Here is a 25750-nt window from a genome sequence, read left to right as displayed (position 1 = left end):
CAGTTTCCTTAGATCTCTGCATTTGAGCCAGATTAACAGAAGTTCTAAATATGGCATAAAATAGAGTCATTAATTGAATTTACCCTGGGAAAATAAGAAGTTTTAAATAAGCATTAACTATGAAGAATAAATTTATAGTATTCTTCAAAGACCTACTCAACGCTGAATTCTTCCAATGTGTAACTTCCAGACAAGATACAATTTTTCCCAAAAACAGGATAGTTGGAAGATATTTTGCTATTCTTAACACTCATAGGCCTAGTAACAGTTAAGTGCTTGAACATTAACGAAGCAGACACTGAGCAGAGACTATCCTTCCTAAGTCATTTAACTAGAAGTACCATATTCCTCAGAAATGCAACACATTTTAAAATCTCTTTTCAAGACTTTCTTTCACAATCTGAAGTTCACGGAGAAAAGACTTTTATTTTGATGGTTACTGATGATTTTTTCTTACAAAAAAAAAAAAACAACCAACCCTTATTTTTGTGAAGGCAGCTGAAATTTTCAGGATACAATATATTTATCAATTTCACTTCTCAGTTAACATTCAAATCATAGTATTCTAACTGGGCCTTAGCTTTCCTAACCTGGTCCCTAGCTTCACGGACAACATCCCTGTATCCTTCCCAGGCCGCCTGTCCTTGATTCTACCAAAATTAACGGCTGTTAGAGTTCATTAGATGTGGATATTTGTTATCAATATTAATTTCCTTTTTAATCAGCCTAGACTGTGGCATTCCAGTTTGAACAGACAGGTATACTTCTCACACAAGTGATTCTTTCTCCTAAAAATAACATCCTGTAAAGGTCAAAGGTTAGATTAAGAAGGAGACTCTGGACATCTGTGTAACACCATATATGCACAATTACTCAAAATAATAAGGTTGCTTGTGCTGAATGAAAGAAAAATGCCTTCAAATTCTCATGTTCAGCATTTAAATCTACACTTCATGGAAATCAGTATATATTATATCTTTCACATTGTACTTTTACCTAAGTATCTCAGGCTACATTAAGCAAAGCAGAATAACAAGTTAAGATGTAACTCAAGGTAAAATAAAGAATCTTCAAAAGAGACTCAACAGATACATAAAAGAGTGATTCTGTGTATGTGCCTAACAACAAAAACCACTCGGCCACATCAACCTACATAACTAAAGAGTTTTAAATGTTGAAGTTCATGTATGTTCCAATATGCATTTTTCCTATGAAAATGTATTCTTCAGTATATGTATCTAAACTATTTAAACTTTGAATGCAGATTGCTCTTTCACCTACTGTACTTAAACACAGATAAGAAATCATAACTCAACTAGTACTAATTTCCTAATCTTTTAAACTTAATGAGTTTATCTGCTATACATTATTTAATTATTAAAGTCCTTAAGAAAAAAAAATCAAACAAAAAAAACCCTATAAAAAAGGAACATGAAAAGAAAGCAAAACACACAAAAGTATTGAAATATATTGTAACTTGGAAAATAAACAGACCAGAATTTCTTCAACTGGCATATTGCCCAATGATGTTCCAAATATGTGCTCTAAAATTCAGATGTAATGAAAAATTGCATTTCCTATCGACTAGTTTAAATTAGGGTTGCTCTTGATGCCTGACAAGATTTTACAAGTTTGGTTTTACATACCATTTTTTTAAATTCTTCTCACAGAAATGATATGCCTAAAAAGTTTAAGCACTAATTTGAGACAGTAATAATAATGCTGAGTGAAATAGGGAACAGAGAGCATGGAAAAAGTATATAGAAAACTTCATGATGAATAAAACCAGGTAAATGTAAAAGAGTGAGCACACAGAGCAGAGCATGGTGAGAGCAGGGAAGAAAGTCTGTAAGAGCCATCCAGCTTCCATTTTTTGGAAGCACCTTCATTTAAGCATCCTGCATTCAAAATTTCAAACAGAGGGCCACAAGTTTGAGTGGAGGCTCATTTCTCTCCCTCCTTCAAGTGTGCAAACCATCTACTTGGACAGGCCAGACCCTCACCTGACAGAAAGACTCCCAACCCTACTTCGGGACCCCAAGGTTGGCTGTGCAACACCTTAGCCCACCCTTTTTGGGACCACTGTACCTGCATCATTCCCAGATTTGTCTGTAGTGCTTTTCAGGAAATCCACTCGGCTGTTTTAACAGCCATGCCACTAGAAACAGAACCCACAACTTCAGCATTCATTACAGCAATATAACTTAAATCTGTGAAAGCGAAGGACAAAAATATTCCCTTTGTTGTATCTGCACGCATTCGAAGACTGTTCTTAGATACTCTTTGTTGCTAGGTTAACCCTCCCTGTTGATCTTGCTTTCTAGGTTATGATTAATGCTCTCTGTAGTCTCTCCTAACTGTACACAGTAATACACAGCAAAGTTGAGCAAAGCTTTATTTCCCACGTCCCACAGCCTACTCTTCCTGGCTACCACTTGGCAGAAGACAATCCATTTTCACAATACTTCCAGTAAATGCTAGTTTCAGGATTCCTAGGCCATCTTCAGAGGAGGAAACAACACCTACGTGGTAATTTCTCAAAGACCTGGCCAAATATTGCACATGGATACACAACATTGCTAATACCTGGAGCTTCTGAGCCTACCTGGAGCTTCTGAGCCTACTCAGGAGAGCAGTCAGTTATGAACAGTGTGACAGATGGCAACAACCAATGGGGAAAAACATGACATCGTGTGCAAGAAACTCACTCCATGTATGTAAAAGGAAACCATAGCATGTACTCTTTGGATTAAGGCTCTGTGTGCACAGCTGGGTTACCAGCTCCCTGCCCAATGGTTGCTCTCAGGTCCTCATAAGGAAACCTAACTAAAGAATCCAGTATCCAGCTGAGCCCTGCGCCTCGACAAGCCCAAGCCCTGACAAATTCTGAAGCAAGATAAACAACAGCGGCTGAGGGTACTCAGTGTGCCACTAATATCTGTAGTACTCAGAGCAGTTTGCAGGGAAAGGTAAAGCCTGGAAGGAGCTGCCAACATTCCCCATCCCACATTTGTGCAGTTCATCATTCCTGCCTAAATCTATACCTCACACCTGCTCCTATTCAGATCACATCTCCATTTTTTGAGTTCTCATCCTGTCTCCAAAGAACTCACAGCCCCTCTCAGCATGGTGTCATCTACATATTTAATAGGCAAACACATTCTGTTCCGTCATCTAAATGATTAATGAAAATGCAGTCTGGTGCTAGGCCCAAGGCAGACACTGAGGAATGTTTCTGTAGCCATCTTTCTATTTTAACAGTGAGCTCTCACTAACTTCTCTCTGGACATGGTTTCCTAAACAGTTTTATATCATTCTGCTGTAGTTTCTGCTAGGCTGCTTTAGCCTAGTTTGTTTATCAGTTGTTAAGTGAAAAGGTTTAACTGTCAGGGCAGCAAAAGCCTTGATGAAGTCAAGCTATATATCCACAAAACATGTTATTGCTATACCCATTATTCTACATTCATTGATACGAGGAGGTCAATTTGTTCAACCTCAGCTGGCTTCATGGTATCAGATATATTGTAGTATTAGGCAAGGGAAATTATTGTTTCTAAATCACTGAATTTATTTTTATCCTGTTCTTGAGCATCACAAACACAAGGAAGCACAGGAGAAAACCCAGCCCTCCACAAAACTGTAAGTGGAAAAGGGGGTGAGGATGAGCTCTCCACTGCTTGTCCCAGTACTACAGCAAGATCACCAAAGGAAATCCGGCAGCAGCCATATTAAACATACAAAGGAAGAGTTCAGATAAAACCTAGAAGAATCGTGGCACATTTTGCCAGAAAATGCCAGGCTTTCAAAGGATTACAAAGGTTCAAGAGGATTCTGAAGACACTGCTGGAAGATGATACGGGGAAAGCATTAGGAGTGCTACAGCCCTGCCACATTGTCAAGTTGGTTCTGTGGGACCAAACAAGTGGTGGCAATGACCCCAGACTTCCCTGCCTGTTTCTGGGAGGTCATTTCAGTGCATGTCCCACCTGATCTAGTCTCTTATCTTCCCAAATGGGGCCTGGAACAATTAGGAGCTATCTTGCAGGACAGTTTTGACTGGAAGGACTCCAGCCAGGTGCTCTTGGACCACTCTGCTGAGCCAAAGCTTTTCATCAAGACTCCTGCTCCAAATTAAAATGCTAATGCAACATACAAACACACAAACAACATCAGCTTTGGAAATCACCTGAGATGAAAATATCTGGAAACTGGAAAAGTGCTTAGGGCAAGTCTTATCCAAACTTAGCCTGCTCCTGAGGTGTCTGCTGAGAGCCACTGTGGAGGCAGGATACGGGGCCAGTTGATCCATCAGTCAGGACCACTACAGACATTTCTGTGTGTTGCATATGCCTTCACAAAATTACATTAATGTAACAACAGTTCTTTTTCGACATTCATTAAAAAACACTGCTTGTTTCTGCTTCACACACTCTGCGCAACTTCTTCAAACCTTGACCAAGCATAACAGACCCAATCATCAGAAAAATATTTTGAATTCAGATTCTATAATTTTACGCCTCCTTCATCAGTTGTGACTGGTACCTCCTGCTCCTGACCCCTGGTAGTATCCCTGTAGTGTATGGTAACACTAAGACAGATAAAAACTACACAAAACTGCAAGGAATAAAATATGTTTACTTTCTAGTTTACCTAAAATACATGAACTATACTGTAGCAGACCTTCCCCCTGTGCTTCAAGGCACTGTATTATTGGAACTTGACATAATATTTTGTAAGCATATGCTTCCCTGTTACATTATTATGGGCAGTTTCAATGCTTTTGTCACAGTAGACAATTTTTCGCCATCTCATAAAAAAAAATACTTTGATTACTTATGAATAGACAACAAAGCTACAGATATACTGTTTGCAACACTATATTCTGTAATTCCTTTTTGTTTGTTATGGAATTCCCCCCTAAGTAATTACTGATTTTTCTTACTATAGATTTCAATGTACTATACAGCAGCAGTATCAAATGACAAATCTGGGGAAAACTAGCTAACTCAGAAATCCCCAGATCAAGTCTGTTTCCAGGTAAATCCAACTGGTGAGTGGTGGGTAGAGCTCTTGCTGTTGACAAAGGCATTGCAAATTTCAACAGACTTTTTCCATACTATGTTGAAGGAGTATGCAAAAAAGAGTAAATACACATTAGCAAAGTAATCATATCTCATGTCACAATGTAAATCACATGGATGAGATGGGCTGAGGACGACCAGTATAGTCAAATGTCTGTTCAAGCAGGTATGTAGAAATATTTTCCATTTAGATTGTGCCAAGAGCAAAGGTTTCCCCTCAAATCTTATACTTAAGTTTGAATAAAGACCTTAGATCCTCAGGCCAGTGTTATTTCAACTCCTGTATACCAAAATAAAAATATAAGATTCAAGTAGTTTGAATATGTCAGTCTCATGCTATGATTTTCTTACTTTTGCATAAAGTTTACTTTTGCATAAATAAAGCTAAACACAAAATTCCATGAGCACTATGCAAACTTATCCTTTTAGTGTTTACATAAAACTGTCCCATGATTAAACAATGCAGCAGAATAACTTAGGTAGTTGAAGATTTATTTTTTTCTTTACATTCCCCTAAAAATAGTATGACTGCACCATTAGTAGTAAGTAAAAGTGCTAAATAAATATTTCAAGAAGTACAACAATGCCCGCTGACAGGATCATAGATGGATGTATTTAGTGCTGTTTTGACAAAATGTCAAAATCTTCACAGGAAAAACGAATCCAGTGTTTATCTTTACATGACCATAACCATATTATTATACGCAGAAACCCTCAACAGTCTGTTAAAAATATTGGTAAAAATACCTATTTATTTCAAGGCTTAGGTGACTTTTTGATTCAGGACTGTATACTCAAAATAATGACAAAATGTCATACTAGCAGTGTATCTTACATATAATAGTATACCTTAACTATGTATGGCAACAACTATATTAATAAGCCCTGCAGTGGCTGTTTTTTTTTTTCTCCAGCTTTCAGAGTTATGTCTAATTTACTGTTATGAAATATGATAAGGAGTAACTGTAAAAATGGCTTTGCCTTTTGCAATACTACATGTGATATAGTGTTCAAGGAAAAAGAAGTTTAGTCTTTAAGAGCAAAATGGTGACCCATGGCTGAGAACAATTTTTTTTGGCTAGCACGGTCCTTGTGGGGTTTTTAATCTGCATTGTGAAGTATATGAGTAATACAAAAAAATCTCTTCCAGTAATATTTTAAACATACTTATTGCAGAAACCAAGAAAACTGAAAGAGATCAAATCTCAAGAACAATGCAGGTCTCTCTTGTGAGAAACACTGCTTAATAAATTATAAATACAGCATCTTATAAAATAGAAGGATAAATTCAACTCTGCTGACTGAATTTCTAAACAAAAGTCTGCACAAATCAAGACTTTTTTCCAGCTGTGATGATAGAATTGACATACTGCAAGAGAAAATTAATAAAGCTTTAGAAAAAGTAGTCCTTTTCTACATTAACTCTAAGAAATATATTATGAATGTTCCTGTAGTTATTTTAGAACGTCAGGGTAGGCATAATTGACTGGGGCAAAACTCCTTCTGTCCAGGATAAATTTCAGTACCGGCCAACAGCAGGTGAACAGTTGAGAGAGCGTAAAAAGGACACCTACGCACAGTGCTAAATCATCCACTGTCTCCAGTAATTTTTTAATGTCAAGAATTTCCTGAGCTGATGTTGGTGTCTGTGTAAATCCAATCTTTGGGATTGTCTAGGCAGTGCTTGAACTGGCATAAACTTTTTGCATCCACAACATCCTGCAGGAAGGAGCTGCACAGCTTACCTAGAGGCAACATAGAGAAATATTTCCTTTTGTTCACTCTGACCCTGCTTCAATGAATTGGAATATTGGAAGTGAGAATGAATTTTTGCTCACTACTCTACTTTTTTTATTTTTTTATAATTTTAATTATTATTTCTTCTCTTACATAATACAGCTCACAAAAATCGCCAACTTGCTGTTCATACCTGGAATATCTACTCATGTATGAACTGAAAGCTCATCCCAGAAGGAACCTACTATTCTGTTCTTATTTTGATGAAAAACATTGTTTTCTGTAAAGTGTCAGAATCCTACAAATGGGAAAAAAAAACACCAAAACCAAACTTCAAAAATTCTTACTTTTGAATTGAAACAAAATTTCCAATTAAATCTGAAGCAAAGCACATTAAAAAATTAAAATATCATACTGACTTTTTTTTGTTTGTTTAATAATTTTCTCATTATGTCACTAGGAAAAGTACAGCCTTCTATTAACGACAAAATAACATTAATTTGCATGTCTGTTTTATGGAAACTGGGACTATCAGCCTCTGCTCAATCAAAAGGTTTTGTCAGACTGTTATAAGAAATTTTTCAGATCCCTGAAGGGAAGAGAAAGAAGAAACACTGAGCATGGAAATTCTTAGCTTCTTCTGCAAGAATCCCTGGATGTCCTGGATTGCATGAAAAAAAAACTTGCCTATGTAACTAGGAACTGTGGGAAACTATAAGAGGGTTATTTTATATTTAGACAAGAATTCAGCATTTTTAAAGTGGAATTATTTGAGCTTTTTAAGTCTGCAAAACTCTACTAAAAATGTTACAAGAGCACCTAATTACTTTCTTTTCGCACGTTTCTTACCAGACTCTTCTGCTTCACTCACTGGCCCAAATTCTTAGGAACCACCTATATCTTTCAAATTATTCTGGTGCCTTTATAAAGTCTGAAGGTTCTTCTGTGCTTGTCCTGGCATAGTTCAGAACCACATGGATTACATGAGGTTTTTAAATATAGAAGATATGCAGGGATATGAACATCCAAGTAAGAACAGCTGCAATCCAGCAGCTGGAGTCCATCCTGCTAAAGGGGTAAAGTAGCCTAATACGATGGCTCTGCACTGCTCCTGACCATCCCTCATATGCAAAGTTCCTCTTGTGGTAGAGAATCAGCAACCTAATTTGCCCAGATGTGGCAAAATACCCTACAGAAATTTGACTACTTGTAATTAAAATTTGGTTAATTTGCACCTTTGTTCCATGTTTTTGACACAACTATGAATTTCCTTCTCTCTAATATGCCTTTCATTTGTCCCCACTCCACCAGAATTCCCTTCTTCCATGCTGATCCCTCTTTGCTTTGACCCCAAACTTGCTCTGTCTTCCAAGCATGAGCTCAACTGAGGCTCTGCAATACCCCTCAGAAAGAAGAAAATAAAAAAAATTTACACTGTCCAAGGAGAAATGGCAAGCAGGATTAAGGCTGTATTAAACTGAACACTAAACAGAGGTACTCATCCTTCTCCACTCAATATAGGAGGAGTCTAAATGGGCTTGATCCTAACTTGAATGCATAAAGACAAATGCATAAAGATAAATGGAGAAATCTAGGTCTAGCTCTATACCTTCTGCCAACTGCGACCTTGCTGGTGAAGGGGAACAGAAAGATGGCTTCCTTCTAATAAAGACTGGCCCACAGTAGGTACTTTCCCAAAAGTGTCCCTGCCTGCAGTACAAGCAGCCAGCCCAAGATAACCCCATAGCCACACTGAATTCTTATTTGCAAACCATTTGAATTAACTTTTTCAGAACTGTTAAATCAGTAACATAAATATCTCACGGAAAGAGCCAACTGTCCCAGCAATGCCACAGGAGGACATGTCGAAGGAACGGCTAAGAAACAGAACCATGGATGTGTAGCTTTCAATACATGAAAGCATAAACTAGAAGAGGGCTTAGTGCAAGACAAATTCTAAGGTGCCTACCTGACTCTTTCAAATGTTTAGACAAAACTTTGTTAATAAGAGTGTGGAAGATTTGAAGGGGAAAAAAAAAAAAAGAGTTCTTTAAAAGGAACTGATAGAAACGTTTTGTCCAGGCTTATAGAGCGCAGAAATCTAAACAGGAAAGCAGCCTTTAAGCCACCCAGTTTAAGCTTGGGAAAAATATACCTTCTCTTCTTTGTATGTGTGTTTACCATTGCTTTTAGCAAGTATCAACTACTTTTAAAAAATATACGCGGAGATTTTGCAAAAGATCAAGACCCAGATGACACAACGATGCAACTTCAGTATCTTCCTAAAAGCTAAAACTTGATCGCGTTTGGTTTTGGGGGTAAGAGGAACTTAGTGTTTCCAACTTAAAACGAAAAGCAAACAAACCCACAAGAAAACAAACAAAAAAAGAATTAACAACAAAGTAAAAAGCAGAGTAATTATGTAGACTCCAATATGCATCCATATATTCTAAAAGCTGCACGCCAATATTCACTTATATATTTAGAAAGATTCATTTCTCAAATACATTGCACACACGTGATCTTCTCCATATAAACACACACACCAACTGTATTTTTTTCCCTACTTACTTTCAGCAAATGTATCAAAAGAGACAACACTGCATACATTTTCTTTAGGTATAAACATGCAGAAAACCAAGAATCCTAGCAAATTTAAACTCACATTGTACATGCAAGACTGATCCCATCAAGTACATTAAGAAAACTGAAAACAACCTTCCCCAACAAAACTTCGAAACAAAACCTCCTGATAACATTGCCAAATCATAGCTGTTTTTTACTGCATTACTGAAAAACATATCTGCAACATTGGATTTTCTCTCTGACAGATTTCAAACTTCTGCCATCTAGTAACTACTGACATGCTTGAACTGCTAAAAAATGGTTTTTTTTTAATAATGGGAAAAGTATTTTTCACCCCTCATTTCCAAAACCAGCTGGAGCAGTTTGGTATAAATGTTCAAAAAATATCTCAACTTGTAAAGGACTGCCAAATTCCAGCAAGAAAGGTAAAATGACTGGGAAAAAGGACAAGCCACTGAAAATCTTTCCTCAAAATGGAAACACTTGTGCCATTTCAACTCCCTACTACAAGGATTATTATGTTCCCTGAAAGTGAAAAGCACAAAAGTTCTCTTTCAAGTGGACAGTTGGGCTCTGGTCTGAAGGCTGCCTGATTTCAGTCTTACTGAGGGAGTTTATCTTAATAATGACAGAGCTTAAAAGCACCAGGTTTCAGTTTAGTGTAAAGACTTTCCCATATCTTGCAATTTTTAACACAAGCATTTTACAAAAAAATACAAACAATTTGTATTTCACACAAACTTTAAAACTGGTACTGATCCTGGTTTTTCTTTAGTCTATTTTCTGTTAGAATCTGTGCAAGATGTGCCACAGGCTCAGGATTAAGAAATAATAATTAAAAAAAAAAAATCAATGACTACACCGAAAAAAAATAAATCCAATTCAATCCCCTTTTAACTTACAAAAACGTCCCTCATAGGGACCATAAAATCTATGTAATTACCTGCTGCAGGATCTGTAACCGCTTGACTGGTGATGCCAGATGGTGGTTCTTGAAGCTGGTATGTTGCATTTGTGGAGGGTGTCGTTGGGCTGGTGTTGCTGTTTGTCATGTAATGTGAAGGATATGGTGAGCTATTATAATACTGTGCATATTGGCCCTGGCCAAAACTGGGATAAGAGGGATATTCCTGCAAGAATGAAAAAAAAAAAAAAAAGCAACTGAATAGTCCATCAAAGGTTTGCTACTTTTTAGTACAAATTCCAAAATATAACTACAAACACATGTCAGACTTTCAGCACGTATGCTTCCTGGACTAGATGCTGTAGGTCCTAAAATTGTGAGGCATAAAAATGAAATCTAAATTACATGTAATCTTCTCATGCAAATAGTTTATTAGATACATTGCAGAAGGTACATAAGTAAGAACATCAACCCCAGACAATTAGTTCTTCTACTGGAAGATGACAAATTGAAGGAAAACATTTATAAACATTAGTTTAACTTGGAAGGATGTTAACTTCTTTCAAAAAGCTATTTAAGGGCTTAATTTTTTCAGTGTTTGAGAATTTTAAGTTTCCTCAACTCATATTTACAAATTTACCTGCTGTGAACTATTAAATCCAGTAGAATTTGTGAGTGAATTATTTCCTGCATATATTCCTGATGATGTTGTAAAACTGCTGCCTGAAATGAAATGAAAAATTATGTGAATTACTAAAACACAGTATCAGAAAATAACTTCCATCATGTGATTATATCATAAGGATATGGCATATTTGTAATTTTTCCCATATGTTGAACGATTTGGTTGTCAACATCTCTGTAACATGTTAATATACGGAAAGTGGTAATTCATCGCTGCTATACCCTGTGCTTCATTATTGCAATAAAAAGAGAAACTTGAAATTTAGACAGGAATTTGCAGCTAACTCAGATCTGATTATTAGGCTATCCCAACCCTCAAAATAATACCTATCACTGGAAGTAATGAGGGTTTCTTTACTTTCTGCTTCTGTTGAACAGTAACTGCGAGCCTTTGTCTTGAGAATGCCATCTCCCCTCACTGAAGCCCACTGGATCCATTTCTCCTACCACCTTTGAGAATTGGGTCCTCTCCTCTCCCCAAGCCTGCTCCTCACAGGAACGGCAAAAGCCACAGCTTCCTACTCCAAAGCTCAGCAAGACTGCCAAGCCATTAGGATTCACTAATTGATCATAGACAACCTTGGGCTGAAAACCTTTTTCTTTTTTGATAGTCTACCGGGCATGACACAAGGGAAAGAAGTACCTCTCTGAGAAGGGAGACCCAAGACAGATTGAATTTAGCCCAGGGACTGAATTACCACCTTCACCTCGCTCCCCCCTCCCTTCATGAGCCACCAAAAATAGACAGATGGGGCTCTTGTTTAATACCTAACCTGAGAAGCTCTTCCACTAAAAGGGCAGCAACCCCCTTTCAGCTGTTTTTCCCTTGCTGGTTATAACCCGGGAGTCACACAGCCACCAGCTGAGACATATGGATGCACAGGGTGAAGCTACATAAGCCACCAGAAAGTCTGTAATGAGGCAACCTATTGAACTCGTCCAGCGGGAGAGCACCAGCGCGCAGGATGTTTACAGCCTCCCTCACCACCGAAACCTGCCTCCGTGCAAAGATAGACCTTGGGAGCAAAAACTTGCAGGTGAGCAGAGGAGGCAAGAAGGGATGGAAATCATCAGGGCGCTAGGTGCAGAGGCACTGATCCTCTGATATCCCCAACATGACCCAATTAACAACCAAATCCTATGCAGTGACTACTCATAGGAAAAGGTGACTTTTCCTGCAGCTCCAAACAGTGAGGAATGCAGGCAGGGCTGCATGCTTAGTACAACCCCTCAAGGGCATTTGTGAGCTATTTACATTTTTAAACAAAACCAATAGTTATCCTAGCCATAAGAAGTCAGAAGGAAAAATATTTAAATGATTTGATTGCAAAAGATACCAAAACCACATAGAAGTTAAGCCTAAAAGTAGATTTGAAGTCCAACAGCAGTGGGAGCAAAAGATGAAGCTTAAACTTAACGTGTGATAATGACTGTAAACATTTCCCTTGTATTTGCTATTAGTGCAAAAGCTCTGTGATTGTTGATAGATGCCACTAATCCTGTGAACTAAAATAAGATTACTTCAGCAGAAGAGCTGACATCCAAGTTTAGCAGATAGCACAGATAAACAGTACTAATGAGAAAAACATGTTAAGTTTAATTTAAAATTGGAAAACAGATGTTATTTTTTATTATAACAAACCCCAGAGCCAAAATACAGCTGAAAATATTTTAAATTGCAACACTTTGAAATACTATTTTATTTCTAATAGTGCTTTGGCTGGAAGAATGTAAGTCACTGTGTCTATTTCTATAGTTATTTCTGAGTGACGCACTAATGCATTCAAAGACAGGTTTTATAGGTGCACGGTTTGAGCCATTCTAAAAAGATGTAACAGGCCTCTTGTAAGAAGACTTAAAAAAATAACAAAAAAAACCACAACTTTTTTTGAGGAATACATTATCTTCCCACAGAAAGTCTGGCAAATAATTTGCAAGAGCAAATGAAAAAAGTAATTACATGCTAGCCAGCATCTCTCCCTCTCAGACAAAGACACACACATACTAACATGCAGATCTCTCTCTTTCATCTCATGGTCAGCACTGGCTCCTATGGAGGAGGGGTAGGGGTCTCCTAGACCGTAACAAACATGAAGCAGCTCTGTGGGCCACCCAGAACTACTGGCCTAAAGCTGTTTTTAAAAAACTCCAATTTTGCCATTTGTTTTTTAAATACTCAGCCGCAGAGCAGCATAGGGCTGCTGTCCTGCTTTAGCTGAGCAAACACAAAAATAAGAACCTCTACAAAACGCACAAGATTTATTGCCCCAAGTTGGCCAGCTACGTAGCTTTAAAATGTGATAAAAGCTGTAAATTGCAGGTCAAAGGTCTATTTTGCAAAGAGTGCAGACTCACATTAAAGCTGGGAATCCCAGTCAGTGTTGGAAGATGGCCGGACCCTGCTGGGATCAGGGCGCAGGGCTTGCCCCCTTGCTGCTGTGAGGAGCGGGATGCGGTCCTCCCCTGGGTATTTGCCACAAGAGTCCATTTGCTTTTCTAGCTCAGACTCCTTGCCATGGGCTATGTCTATCATCAGGGTACAATGTATGTGGCAGAAGTTTAGTGCAGCTCTCCTGGGAAAGCCTAAGACGGCCAGATGGGCTATTTAAGCTCAAGGTTTCTTCCGTTTACTTACAGTGTTTAAAAATCCTTGGCAAACTCCCCCTTGTTGTCCTAGTAACTGCTTAGCCATCCAGCACAATATTTTTATACTGCATAATAATAACTAAATACCTTAACATTTACTTTTTAATGGTAGAATTCCCAAACCAATTGGTTAGTATATTCTCAAACATCAGAGTCGTGGTAACTAAAACAATGCTGGTGCTCATCACAGGTCTAGTACCTTTCCAGTGGTGGGTGCAGGGTAAAAGCCACACTTCTATCACAATCAAGGGATACCCAAGAAGAGAGTTGCAAATGGAGATCATCTATTGGCATTTCCCCAAGGCCTTCTCCACTTCATTTATCCTCCCTGAGCAACCCTTACACCTCTGCCAATATAGGAACAACGGCCCATTCCCACAGCCGTTAGCCATGTAAGTGGTCTTTCAACATCTATGAGGCAACTTATATGAAAAACATCTTAAGGAACATATTAAAGTAAGGGAGGACGGAGTGGGAAGATGGGGTGGCAGAACTATCTAGGTCCTCTTCCCACCCTCTCCTCTCCACACCCCCTGTTATAGGAATTATAAATTTGGAACAAACAAAAATCCAATTACCAGAATAACCTTAGCAAGGAGTCACAGGCAGCAATTTTCCTCATCATTTTCAGAAGTTGGCAGTCTCTCCCTCCACTATTGTTTTGTGACTAATCACACTGTAATTTTAGCAGGGTCAGAAAAAGCGCTGGTTTAATTGGCTGCACACGCACTGCAAGGCAGTGCCTTTACATTGCAGGGAGACATTCACCCCAGGGAGAGGAACCTGAAGGACTCCTAGGCTTTGGAGCACAAGGTAACCCCACTCAGAAAGCACAGCCATGGCAACTGCAAGGCTGCTAGGAAATCCCCTCTACTGCAAGCAGGAATGCCAGCAGGGCCCCAAGCACACTGTCATGTAACGCTTGGTTGTGAAGGAGGTTGTGGGATCCATTATCCTCATTTAGCAGCTCAGCAGCCGCACGCGGGAAATGAAGAACGGCTATTGCAGGCTGTGACAAGGCTGAGGCTGCAGCCTGCCCATCTAGTGCTGGAGGGGAAAGGGAGAATAAACTCATTTCCCTTTGGAGGTTTCTGCACAAACAACTGAACAGCGAACGGCAGCAGCACTACCCCCGTCTTCTGTCAAGAGAATCAATTTCGTCCTTAAATAATAGTTGAAACTATGAATAGGTTCTCCTTCCAAAATTGAATGAGGAAAGGGAAACAAATGTTCCTGTTTACTTTTAACATCTGTTCAATCCAACAGAAAAATTAAGTTAATCTAAAGTTGTTTCAAATTCAAAATGTAGCCCAATGAGAACGTTAAAAAGATATTTATTCTCATGTACAGTATAGATATATACTGTCAACATTCAACTGCAAGAAGTTCAGCAATGCGATTATTTTCTACTTAGCTTCTAATAACTTGTTTTTAATTTGAAATATTCTCCTTATTTCCATACTTATGGCCTCTAAGGTTTCTGTAGGAGACCAATCCTTCCCTCATCCACACGACATGCTGTTTCTGAGCACAACAAAAATGACATAGCCGCCACAGAGATTCCCAAACTCTCTGTCTCTTCTGCCCAAGCACAGCTCTTCTTCTGCCTTCCATGGGAGGGGAGCTCTCAGCCTAAGCACATCACAGCTGGAGCAGAACCCAGGCTCAGAACCCCTCCTCTCTCATCCCTGTAGACAATACTGTCGTGAAATCAATGCCTCTGACCCTTCTCTCATTAGAGCTTCACAACTGGGTCATCTTTAACACATTTCTTTTGCAGAATATTTTTAGATCTTTGCCTTTCAGTGTGCAGCTGAAATGCTTTCCAAGATCTTACTGTTCCGTTTCTTGACAACTGCCATGACCTTGACAATTCCAGTCTTATGCACATTTTGCATATTGCAGAAAACAAAGCAACAACCTTTATGACAGACCTCTATGTAGTCCATTGACCAAGCCCTAGTTTTGCTCTACTAATACCAGAATTCACTTAAATTTTCTAACAAGCACTCTCACATTACCCCATGCTGTTTGCCCTTTCCTCCCTCCATCAAATAAGTTTCCCATTGACATATGCAAAACTACTTCATTGTCCTCCCTAAAATCACTTTTTATTGACATCTCTCTGCTCTGTATCTTACAAAACCCCCACCTTTGGAGCTGCTAGATAACCAGTATGGGGTGATGACTGTTTATTATGCCTACAGTGTCAGCTTTATTGTTACATTAGGCTTTCTTAGCCCATGTGTTTTATTTTAGCCTCCAACTTCTGTGGGAACTATATTTTCATTTGGCTGTATAAATTGGCATAACAAGATCCTGATACATGACTGTGGCATGAAGGCACTACTGCAGTAGAAATTATAGGCAACAGAGATACGATTTTTTCAATATCTCTATTTCCTAGCGACCATGAATTATCAGTTCCTTAAAAGCTGGAATGTTGATTCAGAAGCTACTCATAGCTGCTGCTCCTGGCAAGCATTCTGAGCTCTGTCCTACAGACAGGTTGTGTTTTACAGGGGGATATGTGTGTTTAGCTTTTTTATTGTGGCTATCTGCAGAAAGCAAAACCAATAACCTGATTAGGGTTATATTTACTCTGATGAGTAGATCACCACTACTTGGCATGCAGAAGAAAGTTTGCATACTACTCATACTATCTTCCTCTCACTTGTCAGAACACACTAGAAGTAAGCAGCACTTCAGATGTCAGATGGTAGCTTCTGCCCTACGGAGCTACTCCACACATAGTTCAAAAAGGGATTAAAAAAACCCCAAACAAACCCAAGCAAAAAACATCTCCCATCTGAGCAAAGAACTGGATCAATATACCTCTAAATCCATGTAACAAAAGCAAAACATCATTCATTTGGTCTCTGAAAGCACTTCTGCCTCAAGACATACCATGAAGCATTTACATGATGGTGCACAGTTTAAATGGAACATGATAACAATAAAGAGAAGGACCGAACTTTTTAAAAAATGTGGTCTGATTCTGTGAGCGATCATGTATTTCAACAGTCCTAAAATCTGAAATACACCTGATTTCAACTGCCAAATTCAGGGGTGAAAAGTCCTGCAGCAGACACCCAAAATTAGCTATTTGTAGTAATCAAAGATTTTTTTAAAATATCCCTTTAAGTGGTGGAAACCCAGCACACTCAGAGACTTCCCGATACAGAAGGGGAAAAAGGAATTGGGAGAATAAGGTGAAAAGATATTAAGTAAACTAAACAGGCAAGTAAGGCTACAAAATATAATTGATAATAATAGCCCGCACATACAGAGGCTTACAGCTTTTAAATAGACTTCAAAGAGACAGACTTCAATCATTATTTAGCTACCTCCACAGCTGCAGTAAGTATTTTTATCTTCCTCTCCCTCCCCAAACACACTCAGGTGTCAAATTATATTTGGCACTTCCTCAATTCATAATCCTGACACGTTTTCCAGGGCTTCCTTTGTCACATTCACTTGTTGAACTATTACTATTCAGAGATACATTTTTACTGTAATAACACTACAATACTTCACTATTTAAAAATTAATGAAGTGAGTGATCTTTGAAATTACTGAGAACTGGCCCGTCGCTGCTCTCAGTAAAGGCAATAATCATTGCAATGCCAACTGCAATAACATTCGAGGTAAGTGCTCAAGCAAACATTCACTTTTATCCTAGGAATGTAAAGAAATAAGGGAAAAAACCCAAACATCATATTAACTACATCTAATTAACAGTAATATCTTTTTATACAGACCTTGCATCTGGTAGCTATAGGGAGCCTGTCCAGGTTGAGGTGTGCTAAAGCTGGCACCATAGCTTAGAAATCCTGTCTGTCCAGGTGACTGTGACTGTGCCAATCCACCTTCTGTCTTGATGCCTGCCCACAATGCACCTAAATCAGTTAGTGACAGCAAATCTATTTGTTCATATTCAAACAGGGATGGAAAATAAAATCACTTAATTAGCAGCATTTTTAACATATTAAGTATTATTGCATGCATGACAGAACAAATATCGAGAACATACACAAATGAACAGCGTAAGGGCAGTCTAAATGCACACATAAAACTGAAGTTCACCAGGGAAAGGTTAAATTCAAAACTGTGTTTCCAATAACTGCAAAAGAAATTTATACATGAACAGGAAGTTGCATTATTCCTTTTTTCCTTTCCTGCCAGAGGCTAACTTTTCCATATATTCATGACATTTCACAGAGGCAGATCAGCAACTTTATAAGATTTTAATGAAGCATAGCATAGCCAAGCCCTCCTGCCATCTACCCATTACTGACATAACTGAGCTTTGCATTGTGTAATATTCCTACATGAAAATTACGTGGCTGTGAGTGCAAAGGCTTTCTAAGGAATTGGAAGTGGATAAAGAGAACTAGCAGTATAAAGTATAACGATGATTTTCAAAGCTAATTAAACACTATAGGAGGCATTCAGTCTTTTAACAAATAAACACGTAATAGAGAGGAACTATTCCTGAAGCGATCTCCCAAACTGGGAAAAACATAGCAGAGAGTCATTAATCTGCACTGACAGGGAAATCCATTACACATCACATTACCCTCTCATTTCCAAATTTTGTAATAAAAGAATCCAAAGTCTGACTAAATGAATGACTTGCCTCCCAACTTCAGTGATTCTTCCCCCAATTTGTAAGGCAACAAGCAAGTAAGTATCAGCAAGCGAAACACTGAGGAAACACACACAATTCAGCCTCTGTCTCTTAGTTTTAATTATAAGGTTTTCCCAACATGAACTACCATTTAAAAATAATTATAGCCAAAGCAATGGAAAAGTAATACAATACTCTTAGGTTTCACTGTGGCATTCAGTGATATCTCATTGTTCAGAAACCACCGTTATTTGAACTGAATTAACTAAGTGTGAATTAGTAACATTCCTTTGAAAATTACTGTTAACCTAAGTCCATTTCCTGGTTGGATTATTTTTTTAAACAATATTCAATGCTTGAAGGTAGGAGAGGTCTGAGAAGTCACTGTGTTTGCAGAGCTTCAATATCTCCCTGTATACAACTGGCAGCATGTTTTCTTCTGCCATTTAAACCATTATTTTTCAACTGCTGTCATTAATTACCCTTAATTCCTTCTGCCAGACCTGCTAACTGCCAGACTGACCCTGTTTGCTTGCTTCTTCTGTTTCATGTTACAATTAAACAATCCCAGTGACGAATCTGACACCTCGTTTCCAAGGGGAAACTCCTGCTATGGATGTTTTGGTATCAGTGTTCTATTTGTCCTGTTTAAGGACTTCTAAAATGCTGATTAAATATTGCTTAGAGAAAGGTTAACTAAATCAAGCATTAAATTTCTAGTCCAGTTTTAACAGCCTGATTCAACTCTCCATCTCAGACAAAGCAGGAGGAGACAATCAAAGGCAGCAGCAGGAGGATGCCACTTGAGTGAAGACAACTTGGCACCAACATGCCCGTTTGCAAACCTCCATGCTATGAAGAGCCTTTTATCTCCTAGGACTTACTCCTCCCACCTGCTCTCATCCAGAAGGCCTTCACTCATCATACCCTGATGCTCCCTTCTTCTTCTCCCAAGTCTAATTTATGCAAGGATGTGGAAAGGGACAGTGAGAAAACGTAAGGGGACTCCCAAAATCTGGGAAGAAAAAAGTTGGTAAGCAAAGTTTTTGCTAGATGCTGGTACCGGAGCAGGCAGGAAGAAGGAGCTTCAGGAAATTCTCCAGCCTCCTCAGGGGCTTTGCAGATGAACCAGGGCCAGAAGCCCCTGGGAGGCAGCTGTCAGTGGCATTCCCTTCCACCCCCCTTCCTGCCTGCATGGCTGCACCACAGTGGACCTGGGGGAGTGGAAAAATGAAAAGGCTAGAGGAGCGTTTGAGACAGCATCTTTCCAAACTCTGCCCTAGACAGAAAACTTGAGGAAGGCTGATACGGGAATTCATGAATATTTTCTCTTCCAGTGAGCTCCAGAGTAAAGAAACAAAAAGAAAGAAGTTTCCCACTCCAACTCAATTTTTCCTTTCACATATGTCATAAGCCTCCTCTCTTTATACCTGCTGGAAGCTTTCTGCCTAGATGAGAGAAAGGAGAGGCAGATGGAACATGGGGTCTAAGATTCAGACCAGAGACGAGAATTTTGGCTCTAAACAGGCTTGACTGTGGCAAATGAGCATTCCAGTGTTCCCCATGTAATTTATTTTGGGAGCACGGATTGTATGATGTGCCTTAACTATATAAAAATATATATGGTGTTAGGTCCCAAAACTTTTTAATAGCTATTTACTTTTAAATATGACTCCTATAAAGCACATCAGGAAGGAGCATCCTAGCCCCAGTCATGACACACTATCTGAAAAGAACAAAACATGTTAAAATCCGCTTAGCTTAGGAGCTAGGGGTTTCAGTGGTCAAAATCAGCTCAAAAGCAGTAAAAAGTTAGGCAAAAATTACCTGAGGTCCTAGGCACAGGGATGGACGGGCAAGAAAACAAAACAAAAGAGGAGGCAGGCATGTTAACCCCCGGTGAGCAGTTGCCAAGTAAAACAACTCTCAATTATAGCTCAGACGACAGTGAGACAGCTGAACTCAAGTACTGAAATCTTGAAATCAAGGCCTTGCTGAAGTCAGTGGGAATTTTATAGTTGACTTCAGTGAGGTCAGGATTTCATCCAGAGGAACCAAGCAAAAAACAAAAAGTCACTGTTTGGGCTGCTCAAGCCACCACAGCCAGCCAAGTATGAGCATGAGGTGTCCACAGGAGAAACAGGTCAAGAAAACCATGGTGGGGAAAGGAGTTGTCTGTTATCACACCACCTGATCCAGCGGGAAAGAGCAGAGAAGCTCTCATCAGCAGCATGAGCTTGCAGGGGAGGGTGTGGGCAAGAACCTCCATTTTTGTAGCCTTGAAAATGTAGTTTGAATATCCTTAAAGTACTTTCTACATCTAAAATATGTGGATTTGAAGTGAAACTGAAACATGCAATTCATGTTTATAACCATACCTTTGGCAGTAAATAATCAAGGCTGTAGCCACAGAAAGAATGTTTCCTTGGATTGTAATTATTGATGATATACTAATGAAACACTTTTTTTAAAGTAAGGGGGAATAATAATCTATTTCTTGTACCTACTGTTCACAATAGCCTGCTGTAGGATATACTTGAGACCCATTGGTTTCAACTGTGGATTTCATGATGAAAGATTCACCGGTTTTGAACTTGGAAAGTCTTAATGATTTTTAGGGGTACAGCTTGTACCGTAAGTTCTGTTCTTTTGGTATAAAATTTACATTACCTGAATGTAGCTTTACAAAATATACTGCTAAAAGCATGTGGATTGTATATTTTCAATATGTTCCACCAGAGGAATATAAGACCTATTTTCTAATAATGCATCCTTGCTGCTGAACTGCTCAGTGGTCTGCCAGCAGACAGTCTGGCAGCAAAATGGTCTCACCCACAGACACTTGTTTTTAAATTAAATTTTTTTTTAAATCTTTCTACTTAGTGCTATCTCCTTCATCAGGCAGACAGGGCTTTAGTGGCGATTTACCTCAATTTTCACCTCCAGGGAGTTTCAAAACACTGGAAGTCAGATTTATTTTCTCTTTTGAGGGGGTCTTTGTGAATCAGTTTTTCACCTGCTGAAAATCAGCACAGCTTCACTGGTTCATTTGGGTTTCAGTAATTTGGATCAGCTGATACTCAGTGCTTTATGTACCAATGTACCCTACTGCATTGCTGGAGAGCAGAGCTCCCCAGCAAGTCACCAGGAGCTGTGCCTGTGTAAAGGAAGTCTCTAGACTTCTTTTCCCATTTTGTTTTTTTAACATTATCATTAAAATCCTAATGAATCTCTCCCCTTGATCCCAAAACAGAGTCATCCTCCTGAGTAGCTTCTTAGCTCTTTAATACATAAAATAAGCATTACTGTCTCCAATGGGGAAATTACCAGTCTTCCACAAGAAACACTAGAGAGCACAGCTGTCCCACTAAGCAGTAATGCAAGGATCACATAATCTTGAACTAAAAACCATTTAATTCAGGAATAAAATAACACGGATGTGATTTCTTACCATATGAAGGGATTCCATAGGGTTGGCCTGGCTGCGGGTAAGTGGCATATGCTGTAGCTTGTTGCATCCCTGTTGTAAACTGTGTCTGCCCATATGCAGCCATTGTTTGTGAAGAAGGGGTAGGAAGAATATGAGGGTACGCTCTGCTATTGATTACAAATGACAGAAAATAAGACAGACGCTGCATTAGATGGACATTTGTGTACTTATTTTTAGCCTTATTATAATCCCACTACTTCATTAACACATAATTATAGCCTGTGCTAAACAGCAGAACCTCTCAAAGACAAAACAATAAGAAATCAATAATAAAAGAATAAATAAAATAAGAACTTTCAAAATATTTTTCAAATACATTCTTACCATTTAAAAAAAAATATTTTTCCCCCCAGAAGCTGCTGTAGTTTAAATTATGACTTAACAGATGGACCCAATTATTGTTTTAAATGAGGTTAAAATCTGCTTTTTTCAGTTATTATTATTACTACTATTATTATTTTTAAAAGATATCATACTTGGAAGGGTAAATCTGTGGTGGGGAGAACTGGTGTGTTTGTCTTGGGCTGAAACCACTGCTTCCAATTGCTGCACCAAGGAGAAAAGAAAGCACACAGAAGTGTAAATACACACACCAAAGATAAATATTATTCTTCCTAATAGAATTTCAGAGTATTAACAAGATTTTAATTAAATTCAAATATCATTGATACCTTAGATAGAAAATAATATTTTATCAGGAACTATGCAAGAATGCTTAACATTAAAATCTTGATTACAAATCTCAAATACTAAATTGCCCCTTTGTACAACTCCTGAGCAATAGTTTATTCTTTGCTCACACTCAGACAACATTTTCAATGCAAACAACCTATTTCCGAATGGAAACATTTCCCTTCATATTTTCAAAGGATTGTTGATATCTCAAGTGCAACATTTTATTAACTTTTAGAACTTTTAAGACCTACATTTTATGAAGGAGCTTTATGCATGCCTCAATTGAAAACATATGGCCAGCTTCAGAGCACATGCTTCCTTTTTTTTTTAATTATCCATAATACAGATGATGTATTAACATATTACACTTCCTTCTCTTTTGCCCCATCTTATCTGCTTTCTAAAATGCTTTCAGACTGTCAAAACAGTCAGCATTGCATAAGGATGTCCAATGTGTAAATGGTCTTAGTGAAACAACGGAGCCTAGGAGGCTAAATAGTGAGCTTCTCCCCTGCAGCCCAGCTACTGTTAACACAGAGCTTTAAGCCAATCCATACCAATTTCTTTCGGTATTTTTGGGTGCTGCTGAGAGCGTGGCAGATGTGCTGGCATGCTCTGCTCTAGGGGTTATGTTCGGGAGCTCTTCCCTCTCTGGTTACCGTTTGGGTGCCACTTCTTCTCTACGTCCCAAGGTGGGTTTTGAAGCCTCTGCCAGGAAGGGGTCAGCGGCAGGTTATGAGACTACTGTAAAATCAGACAGCCAGAGAAACAACAGGCCCTATTGCTAAGTACTTGGAAATAAACAAGGCACGGATAATTACCCTTCACCAGCTACCCTTTTCCTGGCCAACTACAGGGAAAATCCATCATCTTTACACTCCAGGAGCACTTGTGAAGCGTGGAGGGAAGCCGGGAATCCCTTTCCATGCCTTCCACACCTGATAAATTTTTCTTTCCTGTGGCCCATGAGGCTGCAGATACATCCAATACTAGTCTGACTTTTAGTGAGACCACCACAGACATATAAAGCTACTATTAAACACACTACCTTTTCCTCTTTCAGAGATCTAAAATATTCTGGAAACTTTTTGGCTTTCAAGTTTGATACTTGCATATTCAACAGCGTGTGCAGAAAATGGAGGATGTGACAAGACCAGAAAAGGGTCGCCTACTTGGAGCCTGACTGGTTGCGAGATGTCGAATTTTGCTACTCTGAAAATATAATCCCATGACATGGCAGAGATCCTTTTTTATTTGATTTGCGCCATAAAAACCATGTGCTGGAAATACCACAGTTAACCCATAGGTACGCAAAACAGTGCAGACATACTAGGATTTTTCTCACAGTGTTTGTCTCCTGTATGTTAAAAGCTGTGTTTGGCTTCCAGAAAGAAAAAAAAAGCCTGACAAAAGAATGCATACCTTGGTAATAATAAATTATAATAAATGAGGAAGACCTACCCCTCAATTGCAACACTAATCACAGAGGCAGGTATGTTTACTTACAGAAAACAAAATAGTAATTACTCTGGGCCAGAATACTCCCCAGTGAGACTCCCACTGAAGACACCAATGGACATTAATAAGCCTGATGCTGTAATTCTCCTTACTTGGGGAAAACGCCTATTGACTTATACTGTCTGCATCAGATGAACAGAAAGAGGCATAAACTGCAAAGTGCACAAGGCTTTTTAACAGCTGTGCACAGGTTTAGACCACGTGGGATAAGAAAATAGCAAATGAAAAAAAGCTGAGCTTTAAATCTTTGCTTTTTACTTACCTGATCCTGAGAAATTGTCTAAAGACCCGTCTGTGGTAGTAGTAGTAGCAATCTCACTGCTGTTCATTGGTTCTGTTTTAACTACAGAAATATAAACAAAATATATTCTATATGCACCTAATATTCTGGCACACACATGCACACACTCACTACAGCCACAAATTCAATAAAACAGAAGTCTTCCAAAAATGTTTTAAATCATGGCTATCAACATTTTGCATTTATGTATTTTTGTATACAAACAATGCAAATTACTGGCAGCTATGATTTACACATACATATGAAATGATCGGGAGGGTTATTTCTGTCCCCAGGGAATAAGAGCCACTGTAACAAACCAGAAGTCCCCATGCAACTTGCTGCACCTGTCCTGATTCCTCTTAATCCTGCAGACCCAACAATAAGGGTACACATTTAGATTAGATCATGCAGACATTTAAAGGCTTGAAAGACATCAATCTGAGTAAGACAAAAAAAGGAAATAATTTTCAAATGGGTTTCTTTGAGTGCTGTTCAGTATTTTTTTTCCATCCAAATAATTTTTCAGAGGAATAATAAGAATTTGTGATGAAGTAAAACACCTTCCTTGTGGTGAATTTCTCCTCTCAGAATGGAAACCAACTTTATACTCATCAACCCTGAATAAACAAAGGGGAAACAGCCTGAACCAGATCCATCAGAGAATGTTTTTACATTTTATTTCCTCTGCAACCCAACACGGCTGTCAGAGAGTAAAAAAGCATGAGAGATTCTCTCTTGGCTCATACTGCTTCATAATTTATTACTAATTAATAACTTTTAATAAAGCCTGAAATAAATAAACAGATTTCCCTTTCTTATTCCAGCACAATGTCAGTAACATCAGTATTCCAATCCACAGCATAAGGATGGGACTGACCTGGCATGGATGCAAACAGGCACAATACCTACTCCCAGAGAGTTATCAGATCAGTACAGCAATTTCTCAAACCCATTTTTACACCCCTAGCCTTTGGAGTCACAGCACACCAAAAGCAATGGAGGATGATGTTTCAGAAAACAATGGAGCTGATCTTACTACCAACATCCCACCACTTTCGCTTCTATTGACACACACAGCCACCACTGCCCATGCACCAGCACTAGCGCGTACCTGACCTTTCAGCAAGGCAATTCAGCAACACTGCAGAACATGAGTCGGAGATAACTAAGGTAAACCATACCTCATTTGACATGTAAAGCCTTAGTGTCATCTTGACATAGGTGTACATAAATGTATGTATGTTTGACTATACTTGTGTGTTCACAAATTGCAACCATCACTAGCAGAAACCCTCCTGGTACCAGGCTCAGAAAGGGCAAGGGAGAGGCACTTTTCCCTTCTGACAAAGGACCTTTCCTTTCCTTGTCAATCCAAACTCTTATTTCTGCATGCCAAAGTATTTCCTTCACACTATGTCATCCACAGGATTTATATGCAACCTCTTAAGACTTTCCTAATCAGCCACTATTTTCTTTTGATTCTCATGCAGGGTGCTCTGTCTGCACACACTTACAC

At 38.8% G+C, this 25750-nt stretch overlaps 1 protein-coding gene across 1 annotated transcript in view; it reads right to left on the bottom strand.

Annotated features, from left to right (window-relative positions):
- The window catches only part of EYA1 (EYA transcriptional coactivator and phosphatase 1), a 163608-nt gene that overhangs the window by 45883 nt on the left and 91975 nt on the right, over positions 1 to 25750 (bottom strand). The window contains exons 6-11 of the mRNA XM_061448299.1: positions 24214 to 24294; positions 22235 to 22304; positions 21720 to 21865; positions 17400 to 17537; positions 10949 to 11031; positions 10348 to 10534 (exon numbers count right to left, since the gene is read on the bottom strand). Coding sequence (XP_061304283.1) covers positions 10348 to 10534; positions 10949 to 11031; positions 17400 to 17537; positions 21720 to 21865; positions 22235 to 22304; positions 24214 to 24294 — 705 coding nt within the window. The remainder of the gene's footprint in view (positions 1 to 10347; positions 10535 to 10948; positions 11032 to 17399; positions 17538 to 21719; positions 21866 to 22234; positions 22305 to 24213; positions 24295 to 25750) is intronic.

This window comes from Pezoporus flaviventris, unplaced genomic scaffold (assembly GCF_033815535.1).
Source record: "Pezoporus flaviventris isolate CSIRO_AGI_PZ_B2104156 unplaced genomic scaffold, CSIRO_AGI_Pfla_v1 ptg000007l, whole genome shotgun sequence".
Lineage (NCBI taxonomy): Eukaryota > Metazoa > Chordata > Aves > Psittaciformes > Psittacidae > Pezoporus > Pezoporus flaviventris.
The sequence above is the reverse complement of the archived record's forward strand: the minus strand, read 5'-3'. Positions and strand labels throughout refer to the sequence as shown.